At 41.5% G+C, this 26,759-nt stretch overlaps 1 protein-coding gene across 12 annotated transcripts in view; it reads right to left on the reverse strand.

Moving 5' to 3' along the window:
* dmd (dystrophin) overlaps positions 1 to 26,759 on the reverse strand; it is a 1,961,093-nt gene that overhangs the window by 299,937 nt on the left and 1,634,397 nt on the right. For all 12 annotated transcript variants that reach the window (XM_072260552.1, XM_072260560.1, XM_072260554.1 and 9 more), the window contains one exon: positions 4,339 to 4,528. In XM_072260552.1, the coding sequence (XP_072116653.1) occupies positions 4,339 to 4,528 (190 nt within the window). The remainder of the gene's footprint in view (positions 1 to 4,338; positions 4,529 to 26,759) is intronic.

Here is a 26,759-nt window from a genome sequence, read left to right on the forward strand (position 1 = left end):
TGTTCTACTCTCTCTGCCCAATGTAGTGCCCTTAAGTCACGAAAGCTTGAATCAAATTGCTACGAATTGCCAGCTTCTGTAATCTCTCCTCATAATTTAGCTCTTTAAGTTTCAGTTTCATCTTGATAAATCTGTGCCGAAATACCTCCGCGGCCTCCTTCAGACCTGCTCACAGTATCCAGGTAGAGTCTGACCAGGGCTTTCTACTGTTGTAAAGCAACTTTTACCCTGTTGTACATCAGTCATCATGTAAAATAAAATCAGTGTTCCATCAAGCTTTCAGTAATCGTCCATGTCATTGCAGTGATCAATATATCTGGTCCCTATAGTGCCTGTGGTCCTTCACTGCTCTTCTCACAGTTTAGAGAGGGCATCATTTTATCCTTCATAACTCTAAAGTAGATTATCTCACACTTAAAATGTTTTTTCCCCCACTGTTGTGCTCAAATCATTAGTCCTGTTGTAACCTAAAACTTTGATCCAAGACCGTTAACAGTGTGATTAACCACTGTCTCATTACTAATCTTTGTTTTTTAATCCCATCCTCTAATTACCTTAAAAGCAGGGTAATGAGTTATAGCCTTCTGAGACCCCCAGTCACATCTTCCAACACGGAGTACTTACCCATTATCTCTCTCCATCTCCTGCCACTCAGCAAGTTATTTAGATTGATCAGTAAATTGTATTCAATTCCGTAAACTCCAATTTATGCACAGTCTATAATGCGACGTTTTGCCGAAACGCGTTCTGAAAGCCCATTTCAGTATCCTCAATAATGGCGACTTCTGAGTTATGGCAATTTAGTAAATGGAAATTCATTCTTCAGAAATCCATAAATCACTACCAAAAATCTGGGATATGGAATAAAAATTCATTCTTCCAAAATTTAAGTGGGGGGAGAAAAGTAAATAAACAAACAACAGTCTGATATGTCTATCCACAGCCTTCTCTACTGTCAAGATGAAGCCACACTCAGGTTGGAGGAACAACACCTTATATTCCGTCCGGGTAGCCTCCAACCTGATGGCATGAATATTGACTTCTCTAACTTCCGCTAATGCCCCTCCTCCCCTTCACACCCCATCTCTTATTTATTTAATATAATTTTTATATATTTTATTTTCTCCCCCTTTTTTCTCTCTCTCTCTTTTTTCTCCCTCTGTCCCTCTCACTATAACTCCTTGCCTGCTCTCTACCCTCCGGGCTCCCCTCCTCTTTCTTCCCAGGCTTCCCATCCCATGATCCTCTCCCTTCTTCAGCTCTCTCCTCCTGTCTTCTCCTATCATTTTGGATCTCCCCCTCCTCCTCCCATTTTCAAATCTCTTACTATCTCTTCTTTCAGTTAATCCTGATGAAGGGTCTCGGCCTGGAACGTCGACTGTACCTCTTCCTAGAGATGCTGCCTGGCCTGCTGCGTTCACCAGCATTTTTTGTGTGTGTTGCTTGAATTTCCAGCATCTACAGATTTCCTCATGTCTGCGTTTTTAAACAGTCTAACCAAGATGCATGTAGAGATGACATAGCATAATCACTATATGGACTGTTTTCTAGGAACCCAACACTCCTGTAGAACAGGTCACTTGTACCTTAGTACTTCTGTCGCCTCTCCAAACATTCTGTGCATCATCAAATTTGATTTCCTCCTTACAATTCACCAGAGTTTTTTTTCTGACCGACTAAAAAAAAATTCAAGGTGTCCAGTTACTATTTAATTATATTTTTGTCAATTTTCCAACGGTTTACAATTTCCCAGTTTTCCTTTCGCCTTTTTCATATGCAGGAGACCGACATGTACAATTTTCTAATTTATAGAAATGGCTCCTGAATTGAGAAAATTTTGGGAAACTGTTGTACACAATATTCTTTCATATTTCCTTGAAAACTCTGCAGTGTCATCCATCCAGTATTGCAGGATTATCATTCTTCAGTAAGAGTGGGCACCGATTGCCTGTGTAGGACATCATTGCCATTTCTTGCCTCTTTACTATTATTTTGATTTTGTTAATTCTATTCTGCTTTTTTAATGACTTCAATGAACGGCCAGCATGCCATGATCTTCTTGCATCAATGAAGTGATGTTATCCTCAATCACAAAGGTTGCTCTTTGCTATTTAGATAGATAGATAGATATACTTTATTGATCCCGAGGGAAATGGGTTTCATTACAGCCCCACCAACCAAGAATAGAGCATAAATATAGCAATACAAAAACCACAAACAATTAAACAACAAAATGCAAACTATGCCAGATGGAAAATAAGTCCAGGACCAGTCTATTGGCTCAGGGTGTCTGACCCTCCACGGGAGGAGCTGCAAGTTCGATGGCCACAGGCAGGAACGACGCCCAGTGTTGTATCTCGGTGGAATATGGCCGAAGTCCAACAGTAAAAAGTTCAATATCCGGTCTACAAACACGTTCCTCAATCGTAATATGACCCGGATTGCACCATCTGTTGTTAACCAGAACAGTAAGCACGAAACTCCTTTACGCTTACCACTCTCAGTGCACTTCCGGTCAGCCCGAACGGTCTGGAAGCCGTCCATGGAAAAGTTTTGGTCGGGTATGTTCTCGTGCAGCCCTGTTCCAGTGAAACACATAACACTGCACTCCTGAAATGTTCTCTGATGTCTGGCTAGCACCGTCAACTCGTCCGTTTTATTACCCACCGAACTCCTCTTCTCCATAAGTCTCTGTTGTCTCGACCCAGTCCTCTTTCCTCGACTTTGTGATCCCCCTCTGCATCCTCTGTGTGTTTTCCTCCAGATTTCAGCAGGAGTGTCCGCCGCTCTGTTCGCTAAACTGGCTGGCGTAAGCGCAATCAGCTGGTCCCTGGAATAAACAATGCGACCATGCTTCTGCCCCGCTAATGAGACATGTCTGAATGTAACTATTTCCAGTGCTAAGAACCTAAATAAAACTCCCTCTATCAGCATGTTTGGGTTTTACTATTTCCCTTGAATATCCCGCAAGCTGATATATTAATTCCTAGTCTTGACTAGTCTTTTTTGGTAATTCCCCTCCCAGTTCATTCATATCCATCTAACTATGCACTCTCAGTTTACGCACCTTCAGCCCTCCAGAACTGCAATTGTTGAATCACAGCATCTCTTTCACACCCTTCACAGGGCAGAGAAAATTTTTCTTTCAAATCTTTAAAATCATCACACATACTGTCGTCAGAAGTCTTCTGGACTCGCACCAGTTACTTAGACCATGAGTTCCTACACTGTTTCGGTATTCTTGTCAGGGTTTAAAGCTTGCATTACTTCACACTTTTCCCAGTTTGCTTCTTTTAAAATTTGAGTCTGATAATAGCTAATCAATATTTCTTGATTATTTCTTCTACAGCTCCTGAACCTTACTGATGCTGTGGGCCATCAGCTAAATTTCTCAATTTACTATTTAAGCATTAATTGGAGATGAGATGCTTGTCAGCAAAAGAGAACAAGTTATTTGTGGTTACAGCAAGACTATTAATTTGAGGAGAGTGGCATTCCTGTCTTGCAATATGTGCAACAAATCTAGTAAGGGCTTGATTTTCTCAAGAATCTGCTCCTGATTTGATGAGTGAGTCTCAGAAGACAACAAAAAGTCTTTGCAATTTAGGATTTGCTTGGAAATTTCAACTCAACCCATCAGAACAGGAATGAAATTGCATCTGACTGAGGATGAATATGTTTGAACACGTGGGACACAGTTCGAAACATTCATTTGTTATGGAGCGGCTATCAGCATGAAGCAGTTTCTCTGTTGCAGATCCCCTCCTCACAAAACTGCGCGCAAAGAGGAACGGCTATAATTAACTGAGCAGATATCTGCAACTAGGCCTGACTTCACTGAATATTTGTATGCAGGTAAGTAACACCATTAATTTAAAATCCAATTAATCAGCATCTCCCTAAACAAAGTGTTTCTGGGAGTTCACAATCAAGAAATCAGCAACTTGTTCTGTAATGCGTGACCTATTTCACACAAGCAGATCATACCATCAGTAGAATAAGGGAAAATGCTACATAATATCAAACCTTTTTCAGCAAAGATTTCATGAAAAAAAATTGTTTAATTCACCTAAAGGACAGAGCTAAAATGCTTTTGTTGGCCAAAAGAAGATTTCCACTACGTACCAAGACTTAAAATCAAGTGTAATGAAAAACCGCATTTGCCATGCATTTCCTTCTTGTTTATTAAGTAAAGACAATTCATCAGAGCTCTGTGGATTATAATGACCAAACCTCATTCAAACTATACAAATTATGGGGCTGCTTAACAGCTGCGTACAAACAAAGTGATTATTACACTATTGCACTGGGGGAAAAAAATACTATAACTACATGTACCTGCCACTGTTTTGTCAGCTCCTGGACCAGCTGGGTGTTGTCCAATAGCCTCTCTTTATAGGTGGCATCCTGCAGGACATTGGCAGTAGTCTCTGCTTCTGTAAGCCAGGCCCGGAATTTGTCCAAATCCAGATAGTACTGTTGCAGCAATCTGAGGGCTGCTTCCACTGCAGCTTCCCTCTCGCTGGCCCTGTGAAACCATTGATTTTCACACACATTAGCAATCTTCATTAGCATAGCCATTTCACAAATACTGCTTTGTGTCCAATTATGAACTAACACCTTCAATGGAGGATTATCAGAATGAGCAAGTAATTGTCACAAATTCAAATATCATGGGAATTTATCATCACACAAACTTAACCCATATTAGGTCCGTTAATTAGGTTTAAGCCAGTAGGAAGTAATTACACTTGACATAATTGAGACATGTAGAAAGGTCTATGGAGCATTGTATGACTTTGGGGCTGTACCTTAGAATCTTACAGAATTCCACGGCATTCGAAAGGTTGTTTTACACACAGGTGACTCTGACCCAAGTTTATTGACAATAAGTTTGGAAATCCTTTAAAGTGAAGAATAAATTGAGATTCCTGCAGCAACTGGTGAGAGCAATTTAGATGTTTGAGATGATTTACTAAACTTATTTTACTAATGTCTTTGTGCAAAATACTCAGCTAAAATAGGATAAAGACATGAAATGAAACAATATGATCATGAAAGAACAGATCTCCATGTTTTCTATGCATCAAATGCAATTGCTCACCTCAAGCTGAACGCGATGTACAGTGAGTTCCAATGAATGATACTAAGTGCAATTTTCTGGTGAAATATGAATTGAGAAGCAGCCAGTCTTCAACTTTCATTGCTGCCGTATGTTTACCTTTTCATTGTTCAGTCTCTTTTGCCAGAAGCTGATAGAAATGCTGGTATGAAAAGCCTAACAGATATTTTTCAATTCACACTGTGCGCAAAGTGAACCTGAGGTTTACTTGAGTCCATCAGGACTCAGCTGGAAGTGCAGTAAGGAATCATTTTGCACCAGTGAGCACTATGGCAGCTACATTTCTGTTAAAACTGGGATGGCTGCCAGAGTGACAGTGGTGCTGAGGAAACCCCCAATGGAGATGTGAAAAGAATAATGACCTCAAATTTCCAGGTCTACAGACTGTTCCGTGTTGCAGATAAGCACAAACTCAAAACAGTAGGTTTATTAACAATCCTGTAGGCATGAGAGACGACATATTCCTTCATTCAATCAGTGAGCTGAAAAGTACTTTCTGCAAATACAAAAAGGCAGTGCAGCAGACTTTAATATTTACACATAATGTCTGTTTATAAGACTCTGTGGAACAATAACATGATACCTATTTTCTGTTTGCTCAGGGAAACTCTTTTCAGTGCCTGTTGAAAGTACGTGATGAATGCTCTTTCGTCCCAGAATTCTTTAGCCAAAAGTTGATCTTGTTCACACTCAAAATAAGAGAACTTTGAACTTGCCAGAAAACACCTGCCAAGTCTATATATATGAGGCATATTCACAAAGGAGGCATCCCTAGAAAGAAAGAGTCTTGGACTTCAAGATCAAACTTGCTTCTCTTTCTTTCGATGCCATCTGACTACTGAATATTTCCTGCATGCTATGTTTCATTTCAGCTAAAGCAAGAAGTTCTGCACATAAGATTATCCAATTTCATAGCTAAGTAATTAATTTCTTCCTGAAATTTGATCTATCAGCAACAAGTTCAGCATATACATCACCTTTACAACTCATCACTTGCACCTGCCAATTCCAAAATCTTTAGGGACCTGAATACATCCACTCTGTCAACATCAGACACAGAATGCCCATAACAGTGGGATTAACCAGGAACATTTTTCAAATGACTTTTTGTTTTAAATGCAATATTCACATTTCCTCTAGAAAATGTATTTAATTTGCTTCATATTCCTTTCTCACAGGAAAATTACCATATATTTTCCTCTACATTGTGAAGTACATGCTGTTCCTTTCCATGTCTTGTGGTGCATTGGGCAGCAACATTGCTGTTTCTTTAGCTTTTTTTTGCTTTTTTTTTTAACGAGGCTGAGTTGCTAGTTCAACACTCAACCCAGGATGGATGGTAAGCATGTAAGGAAGTCTGGTGTGGATGCACCGGTTGGCTCATCGTCAAGTACCTATCCATACTAATTCTGGAGCACCAATATTCTGCATCACATTTGAACATGCAATTATATTGTTAGGAGAGAGTGAAGGAGTGCAGGACATTTGTGTCATTAACAGACATCTCACCCTGCAAAAACTCATTTCAGGGAGGTAGCACCATCAATTTGCGGGAGACTACTGGGAGAGGTGGCATGTCTGCAATAGAGTAGTTCCTTAGCAGCTGGTCAGCTAGTTTAAATAACATTAGCTATGCTAATGAACGAATGACAACCTATTAAACTCACCTCAACATGTCTTTTACAGTTTTAACCCACCATGGGCAATAGAAAAGTCACTGTTGCAAACAGCGCAGCGAGCAACACTGTCATTATTTTTGACCCCTATTAGGCAGGGGTACACTTTGGTGTAGTCTGGGGTGACGTACGTCTTATATTTTCTTTTTTTGGAACACTCTCGCTCTTGCTCTTGCTCTCCCTCTTGCGCGTGCGCACTCTCTCGCTCGTGGTCACTCTTGCACTTGCTTTCTCGCTCTCGCTCTCGCTCTCTCGCGCACGCTTGCTTTCTCGCTTTCTCGCTCTTGCTCTCACTCTCGCGCTTGCTTTCTTGCTTTCACCCTCTCGCTCTCTCACTTGCGCTCGCTGTCTCGTGCTTGCTTTCTTGCTCTTGCGCTCGCTCTCTCGCTCTTTCTCGTGCGCTCTCTCACGTTCGCTCTCAAAAAAATCAATTTCCGGGACATTGTATATAATTTGTGGGCATCAGGGAGCCACTATTAATATGCGGGAGACTTCCGGAACTTCCGGGAGAGGTAGGATGTCTGCATTAATATAGCATGTAATGTTTCAGTATGAAGTTTAACACGCTGCCTGTTAGTCAGTTACATTAGAAAGCATTTATAATGCAAACTAGGCCCTGCAGTCCCTTTTTGTTGCAAGTCAGCTTGTCCTCAAACTAATGGAACACTTCTGTTCTGAGTAAAGTGCTGTCACCATTATTTAAATCATAGTGGAGAATTCTTCACAATGATCTACCCTTTACTGGAAACAAGTGAATAACCAAAGTAGAATGATTGAACTACTTTAGCAGTTTGCAATGTGGAGCATGATGTGGAGAAGGTTGAAACTAAGATATTTTATGGTCCTGTTAAATGATTTGAATGAATTACTTTATAGTTTGTGAGTTTTATGATGGGCTCTGAATGTGCCACAGAAAAACATAATGGTTTTGTAGAAACAATTCTGAAACACAGAATAAATCAAATTTTAAAAGGTTGCACCTAAAAGGGAACACTATTTAAATGGCATTATATGATAGCAGTCTCAGATTATTCAAAACCAATACATCAATAATGAATGTGGATGTGCTTTCCATAGTGAGGATTAAAATACTGGACACCGAAAGCCTTTTGTGCCCACAATTGTGAATCACATAGAAATTCATGACTTATAACACAAGACGTAAATTACAAATTGCAAAGATTCATTTAATGGAAAATTCGATAAGTTAAAGTGAAAAGAAGGAATAAAATGAAATTTAATGTTACATGAAGTTACATAGAGGTGAGAGATGGCTTCTTTGAATCATATCTGCGTGGAGAGCATTTGGATCAAACAATATGCCTCTGATGTAGATTATATAATGTATATTAAAATAATTACTACAGGGCAAAGATACCTTCTGTTTTCATACTTGCAATAGTTACACAGAGAGATCACACTATCTTTAAGGATCCTCTTTGAAAATTAAAAGGAAATATTACACAATGCCATAGTCTTGTGTGTTATGGCCAAACATACACCTGACTCCTTGAATATTACATAAATTTTCACAGTATCATCAGAATCAGGTTTAATATCCCCAGCTTATGTCGTGAAATTTGTTAACCTATATGAATTCATCTATTTTCCCCTTGGTTAAACATATATTTTGTGTAGTGCAATCATTTCAGAAATTGACAAATGGCACATGAGAGAAACAGGACGTTAAGTTGTTACATCAAGATGGACTCCCCCACACTGCTCGTTGGATGAACAGTCCATGAGCATCAGTGAGGAGGCTACATCACATCCACGCCAGAATGACCGGCTGATCAACACCTCCATGCACTAACCCATACCTCCATGCACTAACCCATCCCTCCACACCCCCAACCACCACTACTTTATTATTTCCAGCCAGTCACCTTAGATACATCCTAGCATAACTTTATGCACATGCAATCAACCTATGTATGTAAGCTATCTTTCATATGTATTGCAGGTTTAAAAAATTTTTCTTTTTAATTTTTTTGCACTGCATCATATCTGGATTAACAATTACTTTGTTCTCCTTTACACTTGTGTATAGCAAATGGCATTAAACAATCTAAACAATCATACTACAGATGAATTGCAATAACGTTAAACTGTACACTTCTCAAAAATTCCCCAGAACTGTTTCTGTTCTACTGCAGCAACTTTCCCAGAAAACCTGTATTCTTAACTCCCCTCATGATCTTGCACCATTCCATTGCTGTTCATCAGGGGTCAGTATTGGGACTGCTACTTTTCACATTGTTTGTCAATGATCTGGATAATGGAATTAATGGCTTTGTGGCAAAGTTTGCGGATGATACGAAGATAGGTGGAGGGGTAGTTAGCGCCGGGGAAGCAATGGGATTGCAGCAGGACTTAGACAAATTGGAAGAATGGACAAAAAACTGGCAGTTGGAATACAGAGTTGGGAAATATATGATAATGAATTTTGATAAAAGGAACAATAGTGCAGACTATTATCCAAATGGGGAGAAGGTTCAAACATCAGAGGTGTAAAGGGACTTATGAGACCTTGTGCAAGACTCCTGAAGGTTAATTCACAGGTTGAGTTTGTGGTAAAGAAGGTAAATGCAATGTTGGCATTTATTCCAAGAAGAATAGAATATAAAAGCAAGGAGATAATGCCGAGGCTTTATAAGATGCTAGTCAGGCCGCCCTTGGAGCACTGTCAACAGTTTTGGGCCTCATATCTCAGAAAGGATGTGCTGTCATTGGAGAGAGTCCAGAGAAGGTTCACAAGGATGATTCCAGGAATGAAGGGGTTAACATATGGGGAGCATTTGGCAGCTTTCACTGGAATCTAGAAGAATGCAGGTGATCTCATTGAAACCTTCGAAATGTTGAAATGACTAGATAGGGTGGATGTGGAGAGGATGTTCCCTATGATGGGGGTATCAAGAACTAGAGTGCACAGCCTCAAAATTCAGGGGTGACATTTTAGAAAGGAGGCAAGGAGGAATTTTTTTAGCCAGAGAGTAGTGAATCTGTGGAATGCTCTGCCACAGACTGTGGTGGAGGCCAAGTCCATGGGTATATTTAACGTGGAAGTTGATGGCTTCCTGATCAGTCAGGGTACCAAAGGATATGGTGAGAAGGGGGGAGTATGGAGTTGAGTGGGATCCAGGAGCAGCCATGATGCAATGGCAGAGCAGACTTGATTTATCCCCATAACCTTTGATTCCGCTATCTTTAAGAGCTCTATCCATCTCTTTCTTGAAAACATCCAGAGACTTGGCCTCCACAGCCTTCTGGGGCACAGCATTCCATATATCCACCACTCTCTGGGTGAAAGAGTTTTTCCTCAACTCATTCTAAATGGCCTACCCCTTATTCTTAAACTGAGGCCTCTGGTTCTGGACTCACCCATCAGCGGGAACATGCTTCCTACCTCCAGCATGTCCAATCCCTTAATAATCTTATATGTTTCAATAAGATCCACTCTCAGCCTTCTAAATTCCAGAGTATACAAGTCCAGTCGCTCCAATCGTTCGGCATATGACAGTCCCGCCATCCCGGGAATTAACCCAGTGAACCTGCGCTGCACTCCCTCAATAGCAAGAATGTCCTTCCTCAAATTTGGAGACCAAAACTGCACACGGTACTCCAGGTGTGGTCTCACCAGGGCCGTGTACAGCTGCAGAAGGACCTCTTTGCTCTTATACTCAATTCCCCTTGTTATGAAGGCCAGCATGCCATTAGCTTTCTTCACTGCCTACTGTACTTGTATGCTTGCTTTCAGTGACAGATGTACAAGAACATCTAGATCTCGTTGTACTTCCCCTTTTCCTAACTTGACTCCATTTAGATAATAATCTGCCTTCCTGTTCTTACCATAAAAGTGGATAACCTCACATTTATCCACATTAAACTGCATCTGCCATGCATCTGCCCACTCACCCAGCCTGTCTAAGTCACCCTGCATTCTCATAACATCCTCCTCACATTTCATACTGCCACCCAGCTTTGTATCATCGGCAAATTTGCTAATTTTACTTTTAATTCCCTCATCGAAATCATTAATATATATTGTATACAGCTGCGGTCCCAACACTGAACCCTGTGGTACCCCACTGGTCACCACCTGCCATTCCGAAAGGGACCCATTAATCGCTACTCTTTGTTTTCTGTCAGCCAGCCAATTTTCAATCCATGTCAGTACTCTGCCCCCAATACCACGTGCCCTAATTTTGCCCGCTAATCTCCTCTGTGGGACTTTATCAAAGGCAATAAATAGGTATGGGAGTTCAGTGACTGTGATCAAGTCACATTGCTGAGATAATACAGTGGGTCATTTATCTGACTTGCAACAGTCCCATACTTGAGTTGTGAAGCCCTGGACACTAACATTAAATGGCGCAGGGCATTCACTCAAAATTTACATTAACAAGTTCACAAAAATTTTAATTGTCAGTAGACACTGTAACTTATTTGAATACTTAGCCTTTCCCTACAGCAGAAGCTATAAAATAACTATTTCTTCCTGGCATATTCAAAAAATGAATTGTTCTTAAGGCTAGAAAATGTCACGTTTGTAGGTAAATCACACTATTTGTTGTATTGAACATTTTCAATCAAGCTAGATCGATATAGCTCTACCCATCCTACATAATGAAGTCCAAATTCTGGTGAAGTACTGCCAATATTTTTATTGGAGCCCCCACAAATGACTGAAGCAAATTTAGATACAGTATCTCACTACAATTTCCGCTGTGATTTCATGGTGATGACTCACACAATGGAATATGAACAAGGATTTAATTACAAGAAGGTTCAAATATTATATGTTCAAATGTCTATTGTCATAATACATGGGACAGATACTGTGCATCTGATTAAACTGTTCTCACTTTTCCTGTTTCTGTATAATAAGTAGAGAGTAGACTTTGAAACAGCCGGTAGTGATACATTTTCATTTTCGTATTTGAATTGATTGCAAATTAAGCAATTTAATTTCAGTTGGCCATGAATATAGACTACATTGGAATCAGCTATATTAGTGTAAGCCAAGCTGCAGCAATATTTATGGAAGCTAATGTCCCTGAGGCAGGTGCCTGTTACTATCCAATCTTATTGTTAGGTTTGATATTGATCTCCTAGAAACTATTTGAGCAATTTTCTGTTGGCCTTTGAAGAAAGTAGTAATGAGGAAAGCACATTTCAGTTTGGAACACTAGAAATAAAATGCAGGCATTAAACTGAATTTAGTCAAACGTGAACATAAATAGATAAATGTTCCTCCATGAGGTTCTGAAAAATAATGTGTATTTTCTTTATTTGATGTGGACCTAGTTGGTGTCGATAACTGGTCTATAATGGCGGCCAAGAAATTCATCACATTGGAGGTTTGAAATTGAGCTACATAGCTTAAAGGGTTCTTTCTGAGTGAAAATTACAAATATGATATTTGACAATGATAATTCACATTGTGGTGACAATCATATTGCAACACTTCAGGCAAAGAGGATTATTTCATTTATACGTGCTTAGAGATCTCCCACAAAGGAAGTTTGCAGCTTAAGGGAACAAAATGGTGCTTTGGACTGTGTTGCTGATGGATGAGAAACTTAAGGAGGTTCTGCTGATTTTGGAAGATGAGGAAGTGAGATTTAGTCCTGAATCAGGAAAGATTGGGACAGGGGAGGGGTCATAGTGAATGGCTGAAGGAGAAATCAAATGAAATTTATTGGATGCTGCTACTTCTATTTTATTGATTATGATAAAACTAAAAGAATTTCTGATGACAATTAACATTTAAAAAAATTATTTTTGCTCTACGAGTCAAAATGTATCAAATTATCCATGGCAGAATATACTTTCTGCCATGAAACGTTGACCCAATAATCACAGCGTGAAGAAAAATTGCAAGAACAAGATCCCAGAAAACCAACTAAATTATGTCTCTTTTCCCAACTAATGTTTACAAGCAAGAAATCCATAATTTTAACCAGATTAATTTAGGCAAGCACACAGTGGAAACAAGAACAGGAATAGGAGATGGAGTCAACCATCCTGCATTCAGGCCTGTTTTGCCATGCGTAAACATAGAAACATAGAAAACCTACAGCATAATACAGGCCCTTCAGCCCACTAAGCTGTGCCGAACATGTCCTTACCTGAGAATTACCTAGGATTACCCATAGCCCTCTATTATTCTGAGCTCAATATACCTATACAGGAGTCTCTTTAAAAACCCTGTCTTATCCGCCTCCACCACCGTTGCCGGCAGCCCATTCCACGCACTCACCACTCTCTGTATAAAAAACTTACCCCTGATATCTCCCCTGCACCTACTTCCAAGCATCGTAAAATGGTGCTCTCTCATGCTAGCCATTTCAGCCCTGGGAAAAAGCCTCTGACTATCCACACAATCAATGCCTCTCATCATCTTATGCACCTCTATCAGGTCACCTCTCATTCTCCGTCACTCCAAGGAAAAAAGGTCGAGTTCACATAACCTATTCTCATAAGGCCTATTCCCCAGTCCAGGAAACATCTTTGTAAATCTCCTCTGCACCCTTTCAATGGTTTCCACATCCTTCCTGTAGTGAGGCGACCAGAACTGAGCACAGTACTCCAAGTGGGGTCTGACCAGGGTCTTACATAGCTGCAATATTACCTCTCAGCTCCTAAACTCAATCCCACGATTGGTGAAGGCCAATGCACTGTATGCCTTCTTAACAACAGAGTCAATATACGCAGCAGCCTTGCGTGTTATATGGACTCAGAACCCAAGATCCCTCTGATCCTCCACTCTGCCAAGATTCTTACCATTAATACTATTTGACCTACCAAAATGAACCACCTCACAGTTATCTGGATTGAACTCCAGCTGCCACTTCTCAGCCCATTTTTGCATCCTATCAATGTCCTGTTGTTACTTCTGACAGCCCTCCACACAATCCACAACACCTCCAACCTTTGTGTCATCAGCAAATTTACTGACTCATCCCTCCACTTCCTCAACCAAGTCATTTATAAAATTCACAAATAGTAGGGGTCCCAGAACAGATCCCTGAGGTACACCACTGGTCATCGGCCTCCATGCAGAATATGACGTCTATGACCACTCTTCTGTGGGCAACCCAGTTCTGAATCCACAAAACAATGTTCCCTTGGATTCTATGTCTCCTTGCTTTCTCAATAAGCCTTATGGGGTACCTTATCAAATGTCTTGCTGAAATCCATATACACTACATCTACTGCTCTACCATCATCAATGTTTTTAGTCACATCCTCAAAAAAATTCAATCAAGCTCATAAGGCACGATCTGCCTTTCACAAAGCCATGCTGACTATTCCTAATTATATTATGCCTCTCCAAATGTTCATAAATCCTGCCTCTCAGGATCTTCTCCATCAACTTAACAACCACTGAAGTAAGACTCACTTGGATACACCTAACAAACTCCACCCAATCTAAACTGCTTGCTCTAGAGACATGCCAATCAATATTTGGGAAATTAAAATCTCCCACCACAACAACCCTGTATTATTACAGCTTTCCAGAATCTTTCTCCCTATCTGCTCCTTGATGTTCCTGTTACTATTAGGTGGTCTATGAAGAACACCCAGTAGAGTTATTGACCCTTTTCTGTTCCTAACTTCCACCCACAGAGACTCCATAGACAATCCCTCCATGTCTTCCTCCTTTTCTATGGCCGTGACACTATCTCTGATCAACAGTGCCATGTCCCCACCCCTTTTGCCTCCCTCCCTGTCCTTTCTGAAACATCTAAAGCCTGGCACTCGAAGTAACCATTCTTGCCCCTGAGCCATCCAAGTCTCTGTAATGGCCACAACATCATAGCTCCAAGTACTGATCCACGCCCTAAACTCATCCGCTTTGTTCATAATACTCCTGGCATTAAAATACACATATCTCAAACCATCAGTCCGAGCGCGTCCCTTCTCGATCACCTGCCTATCCTCCCTCTTGCACTGTCTCCAAGCTTTCTCTATTTGTGAGCCAATCGCCTCTTCTTCAGTCTCTTCAATTTGGTTCCCACCCTCCAGCAATTCTAGTTTAAACTCTCCCCAGTAGCCTTAGCAAACCTCCCCGCCAGAATATTGGTCCTCCTGGGATTCAAGTGCAACCCGTCCTTTTTGTACAGGTCACTCATGCCCGAAAAGAGGTCCCAGTGATCCAGAAATCTGAATCCCTACCCCTTGCTCCAATCCCTCAGCCACGCACTTATCCTCTACCTCACTCTATTCCTATACTCACTGTCACATGGCACAGGCAGTAATTCCGAGATGACAACCTTTGTGGTCCTGCTTCTCAACTTCCTTCCTAACTCCCTGTAGTCTGCCTTCAGGACCTCCTCCCTTTTCTTGCCTATGTCATTGGTACCAATATGTACCATGACCCCTGGCTGTCTTGGATGTGATCAGAAACATCCCGGACCCTGGCACCTGAGAGGCAAACTACCATCTGTGCTTCTTTCCTGCGTCCACAGAATCGCCTGTCTGACCCCCTAACTATAGAGTCCCCTATCACTCCTGTCATCCTCTTCCTTTCCCTACCCTTCTGAGCCACAGGGCCAGACTCTGTGCCAGAGGCGCGGCCACTGTTGCTTCCCCCAGGTAGGCTGCCCCCCCAACAGTACTCAAGCAGGAGTACTTATTGTTAAGGGGGACAGTCACAGGGGTGCTCTCTAGCATCTGACTCCTGTCTTTCCCTCTCCTGACTGTTACCCACTTATTTGTCTCCCCAGGCCCTGGTGTGACTACCTGCCTATAGCTCCTCTCTATCACCTCCTCACTCTCCCTGACTAGACAAAGGTCATCGAGCTGCATCTCCAGTTCCCTAACATGGTCTCCAAGGAGCTGCAGCTCGACGCACCTGGTGCAGATGTGGCCGTCCAGGAGGCTGGGAGTCTCCCGGACCTCCCATATCTGACACTAAGCACAGAAAACCAGCCTCACACACATACTTCCTGTCTGTATTCTATTCAGGCAACCTACCTCACCTCGACCCATTGAGCCAAAGCCTTCCCACTCTATCTCCCTCTACTCCGTCGCCCACTTCCCTGACACCCACTCTGTAAAGCTGTCTCCTTTTAAACTCTTCTTGCTGTTCTCACTGGCTAATGTCCATGCGCTTGTGCAGCTGTGCCCCAATCAAACCGCTGAAGAAATAACCGTCTTCTTTTAAACTCTTCTCGCTGTTCTTACTGGCTGACGTCCACGCGCTTGCGCAGTCGTGCCCTGATCAAAGCATTGAAGGAATAACCATCTTCCTTTAAACTCTTCTCGCTGTTCCCACTGGCTGAAGAAATAAAGTAAAGATCATGGCTAATCATCTACCCCAGTGTCACGTTCCATGTCGATTTCCACAAACCTTCATTCATCTGGTCTGTCACAGCCTTTGAGAATTTTGTATGTTTTGTGAGATTTCCTCATTATTCTAAACTTCAGAAAGCACAGCCCCAGTGGGCCAAACCCCCTCACATGGGAAACTCATCTTCACTCATCCAGGCTGCTGTCCCCACATGCTTCAAATCAGTCACTGTCATCCCTGTATCAAAGTCCAGCTTCAAATCTAAATGACTACTGCTCGATCACACTGAGGCCAAACATCATGAAGTATTTTGAACGGCTGATAATGGCACATATCATAAACTCCATTCCCAACACACTGGACACTCCTCAATATGCTTATGGATAGAACCGATCTACAACAGATCCCATAGCATGTGTTATGAACCTGGAAAGCATCGAGACAACGAGGACACTTATGACGGAATGCTGCTTCTGGACAGTAGTGGAGGCCAAGTCACTGGGTATGTTTAAAGCGGAGGTTGATAAGTTCTTGATTCATCTGGGTGTCGAAAGTTATGGGGAGAAGGCAGGAAAATAGGGTTGAGAGGATAATAAATCAGCCATGATGAAATGGTGGAGCAGACTCGATGGGCTGAATAGCCTAATTCTGCTCCTACGTCTCATGGTATTATGACAAAGGTGATGCCTAAAGCCCTTACTTCAGAAATTCCAGGGCATAAATCATTGGCTTCTTGGGAATTATCTTGGCATCATTAAACCCACCAGTTTCACCTCCTCTTTCGACTGATGAATGTCCAATGTGACTGGCATGTTTTTAAATTTTTTTCCAAGATGCAAAATAACCATTTAACATTTCTGCCATTTCCTTTTCCCCCAATTATAAATTACAATGCATCTGTCTGCAAGTGGACCATACTTGCCCTCAGTCATCTTTTCTTTTTCACATATCTATAAAAGCCGTCTTGGTTCATTTTTATATTATTGGCTAGTCTACTGACAATTACTTGGTCTTCATTGTATCTTAAAATGTTTCCAATCTTCAGGCCTACTGGGGGTTTGTGTCAAAAAGGAATTTTCTTTTGTAACTTATGTGACATTTCTTTGAATGCTAACCACTGCCAGCCACCATCACACCTATCAAATGATTGTCCCAAACAATAACGGCCAAATCTTCTCCTATCTCATCATCTTGCAACCAAGTTTCTCCAGAAACAAGCAGATTAAGGGAAAGCTGAGGAAAATCAAATTTGTGAACTCAAGTGGAAGGCAGTTTCTTCTGCACTTAACCTTCCAGTTAATTCACAAATGACTGCACTCACTGATTGTGTTGTGCTGCAGCATCTGAAAATGTCACAGGTCTCACAAATAGGCACAATGAAATCCAAGATGCTGAGAGTGCATTCTCTTGAACAACAGTAATTTAAAACATGAATTTTATTATAACAGCAAACCATCCTCTCAATGGAAAACATGCATGATTTTATAAGAATAAATGACTATTTCAGGTCAACAGAGTCACGATCACAGTGCATGGACTTGTTGTTAAGTACTCTATGACACCTTGAGCATTTCCTTAACATTCCTAAAGTAAATACAGGAGTTATTTCTTGGCTCTGGCTGCCTTAGCGCATAGAACACCTACTTGTAAACTGGAAAAAGCATATGCAGCATAAAGGTAACTTGAACTTCTTTTTGTGACTTAAGGAACAGATAGATACAGAATCACAATCAGGTTTAATATCACCGGCATACCTCGTGAAATTTGTTAACTTTATGGCAGCAGTATAATACAATACACGATAAAATAGAAAAAAAACAGAATTACAGAACAGATATGTATAGCATGTATATTAAGTAGTTAAATGAAGATAAGTAGTGCAAAAACAAAAATTTATAAAAAACTAATGAGGTAGTGTTCATGGGTTTAATGTCCATTTAGAGATTGGATGGCAGAGGGAAAGAAACTGACCCTAAATCACTGAGCATGTGCCTTCAAGCTTGTCGGGGTCCTTGATGATGGAAACTGCCTTTCTGAGGCACTGCTCTGAATACTACAGAGGCTTGCACCCATGATGAAGCTGACTAATTTTATAACTCTCTGTGCAGCCACCCCAATACCAGACGATAATGCAGCCAGTCAGAACTCTCCACGGTATATCTGTAGAAGTTTGAGTGTTTTAGGTGACAAACCAAATATCCTCAAATTCCTGATGAATTATAGCTACAGTCTTGCCTTCTTAATATCGATACGTTGGGACCAGGTTAGATCCTTCGAGATATTGACACCCAGGAACTTGAAATTGCTATTCTCTCCATTTCTGATCTCTCAGAGGAATGGTTTGCGTTCCCTTATCTTATCCTTCCTGAAGTCCACAATCAGCTCTTTGGTCTTATTGACGTTGAGTGCCAGGTTGTTGCTGCGACATCACCCAACTAGCTGGTACTGTACGCCCTATAATATCTCGTTCCTGTACGCCTTCTTGTCACCGTCTGAAATTCTTCCATCAATGGTTGTACCAACCGTAAATTTAGAGATAGCATTTGAGCTATGCCTAAACACAAAGTCATGGGTACAGAGAAGAGCAGAGCAGTACAAGGAGAAAACTGACAAACACAATCTGAAGTCAAATTAGATTAGATTATGAGGACACTCAGTCCTCGTTTATTGTCATTTAGAAATGCATGCATTAAGAAATGATACAATGTTCCTCTAGAGTGATATCACAGAAACACAAGACAGACCAAGACTAAAACTGACAAAAACCACATAATTATAACACATAGCTACAACAGTGCAAAGCAATACCGTAATTTGATAAGAGCAGACCATGGGCACGGTAAAAAGAAGTCTCAAAGTCCTGATAGCCCCAACATCTCACTCAGACGGTAGAAGAAAGAAACCCTCCCTGCCATGAGCTTCCGGCACTGCAAGCTTGCCGATGCAGCACCCGACCACAGTCCAACTCTGAGTCTGTCCGAAAACTTAGAGCCTCCGACCATCCCTCCAACACCAAGCACTGAGCACCATCTCCACCGAGCGCTTCGACCCCGGCCCCGGCCGCCAAGCAACAGGCAAAGCCGAGGATTCGGGGCCTTTCCCTCCGGAAATTTCGGATCACACAGTAGCAGCGGCAGCGAAGCAGGCATTTCAGAAGTTTCACCAGATGTTCTTTCGTGCTCTCATGTCTGCCTCCATCAAACCAGAATTGTATATGGTCTCCTACTTGACAGATTACAGATATTCATCACCGGAGAGGCCGTGCGCGCTGCGTCGCGTCACCATCATTCTCCTCCTCCCAATTACTTGGTTTTAGTGAATTGGGCTCAAAAACTAGCATTTAACAATGTCAATCTTGTTGTCAACAGGAAACACAAGTTAAATGAACAAGTTACACTTCAAAGGCTTAATATAAAAATAACTGGAGGTGTGATGCTTGATCAAATGACTTTTGAAAAATATACATAAAACTACCAAACCAATCTGTACATCCCTAAACAAATACAAAACTGACTTACTTCTTGACCAAATAAACAAAGCAATCAAGAATTACCCTTAGTAAGTGCAACCAATGCTGACTAACAACACCTCACTTGACATCTTTGTGTTGGGCTTGAATTAGCTGGACAGTCCTGAGCATCAACTGGACTTGGCTTGGATCAGCTGCTGCTGTATCCGGCAAACTACTAACCAGTTTGCAGTAACCAATGCTGAGACTTCTACATTCATGGCAATTTTCAGGTCTGAGAGGGCCAAGAAGGAAAAGTAAGTACAAATAAGCAGTTTGGCTTGGGGTGGGACAACAGGGCAAAGTCAGATCAGGCTTGGCTCGTGCCTGAACTTCACACCCCAAAAAGCCATGATGTCATAGGTTTATCAGTGGATGAACCAGAAAAGCAAAAAAATTAAGGATAGTGATCTTCCTAGCCACTAATCAGTGGTTCCAAGACCACCCAAGGGGACAAAGCTGTATTTGGCTGAAGCTACAGGACATTAATGCTCTCCATGAATAGAAACCCGTACTTTTAATATCTTTCAAGTCCCTTTCAAGCATAAATTTTTCCTACAAGGTGTTTGTTAGCCATTGGAATACATATAAATGAAAGGCAAACAAAACTAAACTGTAGATATTAGAAACAAGAAATAAAAGCACTTAATGGAGACATAAGAAATACTGCAAATGCCGGAATGGAACAACACACACAAAATAAAATGCTGGAGGAACTCAGCAGGTCAGGCAGCGTCAAGAGAGAAATGAATAGTCAATATTTCAGGCCGAGACCCTTCATGAGCACTAGAAGGAAAGAGGGCTGAAAGTGGGAGGTAGAAGAACAAGAGCTGGGCAAGTGACAAGTGAATCCAGGTGAGAGGAAGGGAAGTGACAGGTTAAAGAGGGAAAGGGCTGGAAAAAATGGAATCTGTTAGGAAAGTACAATGACCCATGGAATGAAGGGAAGGAGGTGGGGAATCAGAGGGAGGACAAGGTGCCACACAAGGCTGATTAACAAGTTAAGAGCCCATGGTATTACAGGAAAGATATTAGCATGGTTAAATCAGTGGTTGATTGGCAGGAGACAAACATGGAAATAAAGGGAGCCTTTTCTGGTTGGCTGCTGGTGGTTAGTGGTGTTCTACAGTGGTCTTTGTTGGAACTGCTGTCAATGACTTAGATATTGGAATTGATGGCTTTGTTGCCAGTTTTGAGGACAATACGAAGATATGTGGAGGGGCAGGTAGTTTTGAGGAAATAGGGAGGCCACAGAAGGACTTAGATTAGGAGACTGGGCAAGGAAGTGGCAGATGGAATACAGTGTCAGAAAGTGTATGGTCATTCATTTTGGTAGAAATAAGTGGGTAGACTAGTTTCTAAATGAAGAGAAAATTCAAAAATCTGAGGCGCAAAGGGTTAATTTGCAGGTTGAGTCAGAGGTGAGGAATGCAAATGCAATGATAGCATTAATTTCAAGAGGACTAGAATATAAGAGCAAGGATGTAATGTTGAGACAACTTTTCAACTTTTCGACCACATTTTGAATCCTGCTGCGTTCACCAGCATTTTTTATGCTTGAATTTCCAGCATTCTGCAGATTTCCTCGTGTTTATGTAATGGTGTGTATTGTGAACAGTTTTGGGTCCCTTATCTTAGAAATGATGTGCTGAAACTGGAGAGGTTTCAAAGGAGGTTCATGAAATTGATTCCAGGATTGAACAGTTTTTCATATGAAGAGAGTTTGATGGCTTTGGGCCTATATTCACCAAAATTCAGAAGAATGATAGGTGACTGAATTGAAACCTATCGAATGGTGAAAGGTCTTGATAGAGTGGATATTGACAGGCTGTTTCCTATGGTGACAGAGACTAGGACCAGAGGACACAGAATAGAGGGACATCCATTTAGAACAGATATGAGGAGGAATTTCATTAGCCAGAGAGCGTTGAATAAGTGGAACTTGTTGCCACAGGCTGCAAGTTTTTACAAATATTTAAGACAAAGGTTGATAGATTCTTGATTGGTCAAGGCATGAAGCAATACGGCAAGAAGGCAGGAGATTGGGGCTGGAAGGTCAGCCACAAACTAATGTTGTAACAGACTTGATGGGCCAAATGGCCAAAAGCTGCTCGCATATCTTTGGTCTTACCGTTTACCAGAATTTAGAGAAATCAATATCGATAACATCATGTTGCAGACCATCTAGATGAGGTATGAGATATTGTTCCTCTAATCTGTGTCTAGCCTCAACTGAATAATAGAGGAGTCCGTAGACAGACATCTCAAATGGGAGGGGGAAGTGGATTTAGAATGGCTAGTTACCAGGAGATCCATGCTGTTATGCAGACGGAGTAAAGGCACTCAACGAATCAATCCCTTAACCTGTGTCAGGTCTTACTGATGTAATGGAGGACAAACCGGGAACACTGGAAGCAATTAATGACTTCACATTAATTCACATGTGAAGTGCTGCCTCGGCTACAAGAAATGTTTAGGAACATGGATAGTGGTGAGGTAGAGTACTTAAGTTTTGTTACTGTTGAAAAATAATGAAAGTCATTGTTAATCAGCACACAGAGAGATCAACAAACAGCAAATGATAATGTTCAGATACTGCATATTGATTTGCCAAGAAAACTGAAATATGTGTTTTGCTCTTCTTTAAAATAATATCATCTGAGTAACAGACCTTACCTGATCAATGAGGCCTCCCACATTTTGTTCAGCACAAAGCTTGTGCTCAATATTCAGAGTAGGAACTTGCTGCCTTAGAAGTATAGATAGATAGATAGATAGATAGATATACTTTATTAATCCTGAGGGAAACTTGGTTTCATTACAGCCGCACCAACCAAGAATAGAGCATAAATATAGCAATACAAAAAACCCCAACAATCAAACAACAAAATGCAAAACTATGCCAGATGGAAAATAAGTCCAGGACCAGTCTATTGGCTCAGGGTATCTGATCCTCCACGGGAGGAGCTGCACGTTCGATGGCCCCAGGCAGGAACGACCTCCCGTGCCGCCAGGTGTTGTATCACAGTGGAATGTGGCCAAAGTCCAACAGTAAAAAAATCAATATCCAGTCTGCAAACATGTTCCTTGATCGTAATATACCCCGGATTGCACCATCCGTTGTTAACCAGATCAGTAAGCACAAAACTCCTTTACGCTTACCGCTTTCGGTGCACTTCCGGTCAGGCGGAATGGTATTACCCACTGAACTCCTCTTCTCCAAAAGTCTCTGTTGTCTCGATCCGGTCCTCTTTCCTCGGCTTTGTGATCCCCCTCTGCATCCTCTGTGTGTTTTCCTCCGGATTTCAGCAGGGGTGTCTGCCACTCTGTTCACTAAGCCAGCCGGAATTTGCTGGTCTGTGGGATACACAATGCAACCTTGCTTTTGTCCCGCGTGTTGGGATGTAACCATTTCCAGTGCTAAAGGAAACCCAAATAAAACTCTCTCTACCAGTATATTAGAGAGGGTGCAGCTTCGACATTACCGTGAGAAAAAAAATACAGAAAATAACGTAAATTAAGAAGTAGGAAGAAGAAAGTAAAAGAATAGATTGGAACGGCTGTACCAGGCTGCATGCACGACCGGCACATGCGCACAGTGAGGCAGCTAATAAATTAATTGATTGATTTTATATGTCAGATACAACAGTTTTATAAGTCAATATACAACAGCTGCAATTGGAGCATAGACTTACAAAGAAAGTTTTGTTTTCAAGAAATGAAATGGGGGAGGAGCTAGATTTTATTTTTTCTTCAGTAGCACAGTGGCACAGCTGGTAGAACCACTGTCTCACAGCGTGACAGATGCCATTTCAACACTGGCCTCAAGTGCTGTCCGTGTGGAGTTCGCAAGTTCTCTCTGTGGCAATGAGGGTTTCCTCTCGGTGCCCTGGTCTCCTATCACATTTTAAGGACCTGCAGGTTAGTTTATTTTAACAGAGCACAGCAGCGTAGTGGTAAGCCAGTGACCTGAGTTCAATTCCCGCCACTGTTTGTAAGGAATTTGTATGTTCTCCCAAAGCTTAGGTTTCTTCCTACAGTCTAAAGAAGTTAATTGGTCACGTGTGTAATTGGGCAGTTTAGGCTCATTGGGCCAGAAAGACCTGTAACTATGCTATCCCTATAAATCTAAATAAATTCAATTGGCAGGGCATGGAAATTAACATTGGTAAATGGATGGGAGGGGTATGGGGGCCATGGTCCTGGTGCAGGTCCATTGTATGAGGCACATTAATAGTTTGGCATGGACTAGATGGGCCGAAGGGCCTGTTTCTGTTCTGTAGTGTTTTATGACTTTAAATCTCCATGAATCTATATAAACCCCAATTTTAATAGCCCCAACCACCTCATTGTTGTGTCCAAATTGATAAATGCAAGGTCGCAAGGATCAGGTCATTGTCTTAAGAGTCATTGCATTCACATTCATTTTGTGTCACTCATCACTTTGAGAACACAATTCAGGCAGCACCTCAGTCTTTTGTTCCCAAGATGTCCAAGAAAAAAAACAGCCTTAAAGCTGTCAACATGATTTTTGAGTTATTATTTTATTTTGTGCTTCTCTTGTCTGCTAAAGAAAATCAAGAAGAGTGACTTAAGGGGTTGCTTTATGCAAAACTGGAGATGACACTGCTTTTGGGTAGGAATTGGATGTGATGTATCTAACTGACCTCCAGTGAGCATGGAAGATCTTTACACCCAACTCGTTAGCCTTTTGCTCAGCTTTGCTCTTCCATATTGTAAGTGGAAAATGGAATTTCCACAGGGAAGTATTATGTTATTAATATCAGTATATTGTACAGTTGAACTCTACCATGAACAGTCCCAATCCTGGCTGTGAAATGAGGAGGGTTGGGCAAGGGGCTCGCAACCCCATCGTGTAAAAACCCCGGGTTACAGAGATGCTGCAGAAGCTCCAAAGACCTCATCCCTGGGAGAGGAGGGCTCCAGAAGATGGGCTACATCTGGGGACAACTTGAAAGACTGGCCAAGGACAGAGAACTCTGGTGAGCTGCTAAGTGACCAATACCCAATTAGGGATGATGGCTTTAAGAAAAAGAAGATCACGCAGTTGGCCTGAGTTTTACAAGGAAATTTTGGCATTCTTGCAACTGCCTAACTCTGAGTGACTTCACATTTTCTAAGCTTGTAATCAAGAATTGACCACTAATTTCTCAATGACATGCTCAGTGACATGCTCAATTCCTGACTATGAAGCTGCAGCAATTCCCCAAAAAACAGTAAGGAATTTGTACAAACATCAAGCACAACAAATAGGAATGGGAGTGGGCTGTGCAGCCCCTCGAGCCTGCTTCACTATTCAATATGATCATGACTAATTTGATTGTAGCCTCAACCCCTGTTCCCCATCCAATTCCCTCCCAAAATCGATCTGTGGTCCATTCAGTGATTCTACATTTACAACTCAGTTGAGAGAGAGAATTCCTAAGGTTCATGAACATCTGAGTGAAGAAAGCCATCCCCATCTCTTACTTAAAAGGGTGACACCCTACTTGTTGTTCCCAGAAAAGTTCTACAATGGGTAGCCAAAACTGCCCATCACTGGCACCAGCCTCCTCACCATCAAGGACCTACATACATAAAGGTGTCAGAACAGGGCCAGTAACATCATGAAGGATCCTGTCCACCCTACTCATGGACTGTTTGTCCTGCACCAAATAGGGAGGAGCTTATGCCACATCTATACCAAGACCACCAGACTCAAAAATAGTTACTGATCAACACCTCCACCCACTAACCCACCCCACCACCACTATTTTATAATATCCTGTCAGAGTTACCTTATGTACAGAAACTCCTGGACATAAATCAATCACTTCATGGACTACAATCAATCTATGCATATAAGCTATCTTATGCATTTATATTTAGTGTGTTTTTTAATTATTGTGTTATTTTTATTGTGCTGATTAGATCTGGAGTAACAATGATTTTGTTCTCCTCTCCACTTGTGCACTGGAAATCACATTAAACAATCTTGAATCTTGAATGTTGTTATTGTAGCACCTTTACTTCTTTAGGAGTCTGCAAAGATTTGGCACGACATCTAAAAATTTTACAAACTTCTATAAATGTATAGTGGAGAGTATATTGACTGGCTGTATCTGAGCCTGGTATGGAAACACCAATGCCCTTGAATGGTAAAGCTTACAAAAAGTAGTGGATATGGCCCAGTCCATCATGAGTAAAGCGCTCTCCACCACTGAGCACATCTACATAGAAAAGCAGCATCCATCAAGGACGCTCACCATCCATGTCACGCTCTCTTCTTGCTGCTGCCATCAGGAGAAATGTACAGTAGCCTCAGGGCCCACACCAACAGCTCAGGAACAGTTATTACCCCTCAACCCTCTTGAACCAAAGGGGATAACTTCACCTGCCACATCACTGAACTGCTCCTACAACCTATAGACTCACTTTTAAGGACTCTTCATCTCATGTTCTCACTATTTACTGCTTATCTATTTATTATTATTTCTTTATGTATTTGCACAGTAAGTTGACTTCTGCTCACTGGCTCTCTGTTCTGTTGGTGCAGTCTTCCATTAATTCTATTTTGGTTATTGGATTTATTGAGTATACCCGCAAGAAAATGAATCTCAGGGCTATACATGATGACATATATGTACTTTGAAGCTTGAAACTATAACTCTTAATTTCAGATTTCCCACGAAGAATTCATCCTGTCAGCATCAATATTGACAAGCCTCCTCAGAATCCTTTCTGCTTGCATGAGATGAACTCTTATAATTCACAACCCCTGTTGGAAAGTCCCAGTTTTTTCAACCTTTCCTCAAAAGAAAACCATTTCACCCCAGCAATTAATCTGTAAAACTTTCCCTGAACAGCTCCCATTCTAGTGTATCACTCCTAAAGTAGAGACCAAAACTGTGCACATTATTCCAGCAGCAATTTCACCAAAATCCTGAACAGTTAGAGTATAATCTCTTGTGGTTTGTACTCCATCTCCCTTGGACAGAAAAACAAAAGCACATTCCACTTGCTTCCTAATTCTGAGTTGTATCTGTATGCTTACCACAGTTTCTCATGAGATCCTTTGAGCCATTGCCTGTAATGAGTAGTTGCAAGATTTAAAAAAGGAGTGGGGCCTGTTGGGACTTTTGGCAGAGCTTGGGT

The sequence above is a fragment of the Mobula birostris genome, chromosome 6, assembly GCF_030028105.1.
Source record: "Mobula birostris isolate sMobBir1 chromosome 6, sMobBir1.hap1, whole genome shotgun sequence".
NCBI lineage: Eukaryota > Metazoa > Chordata > Chondrichthyes > Myliobatiformes > Myliobatidae > Mobula > Mobula birostris.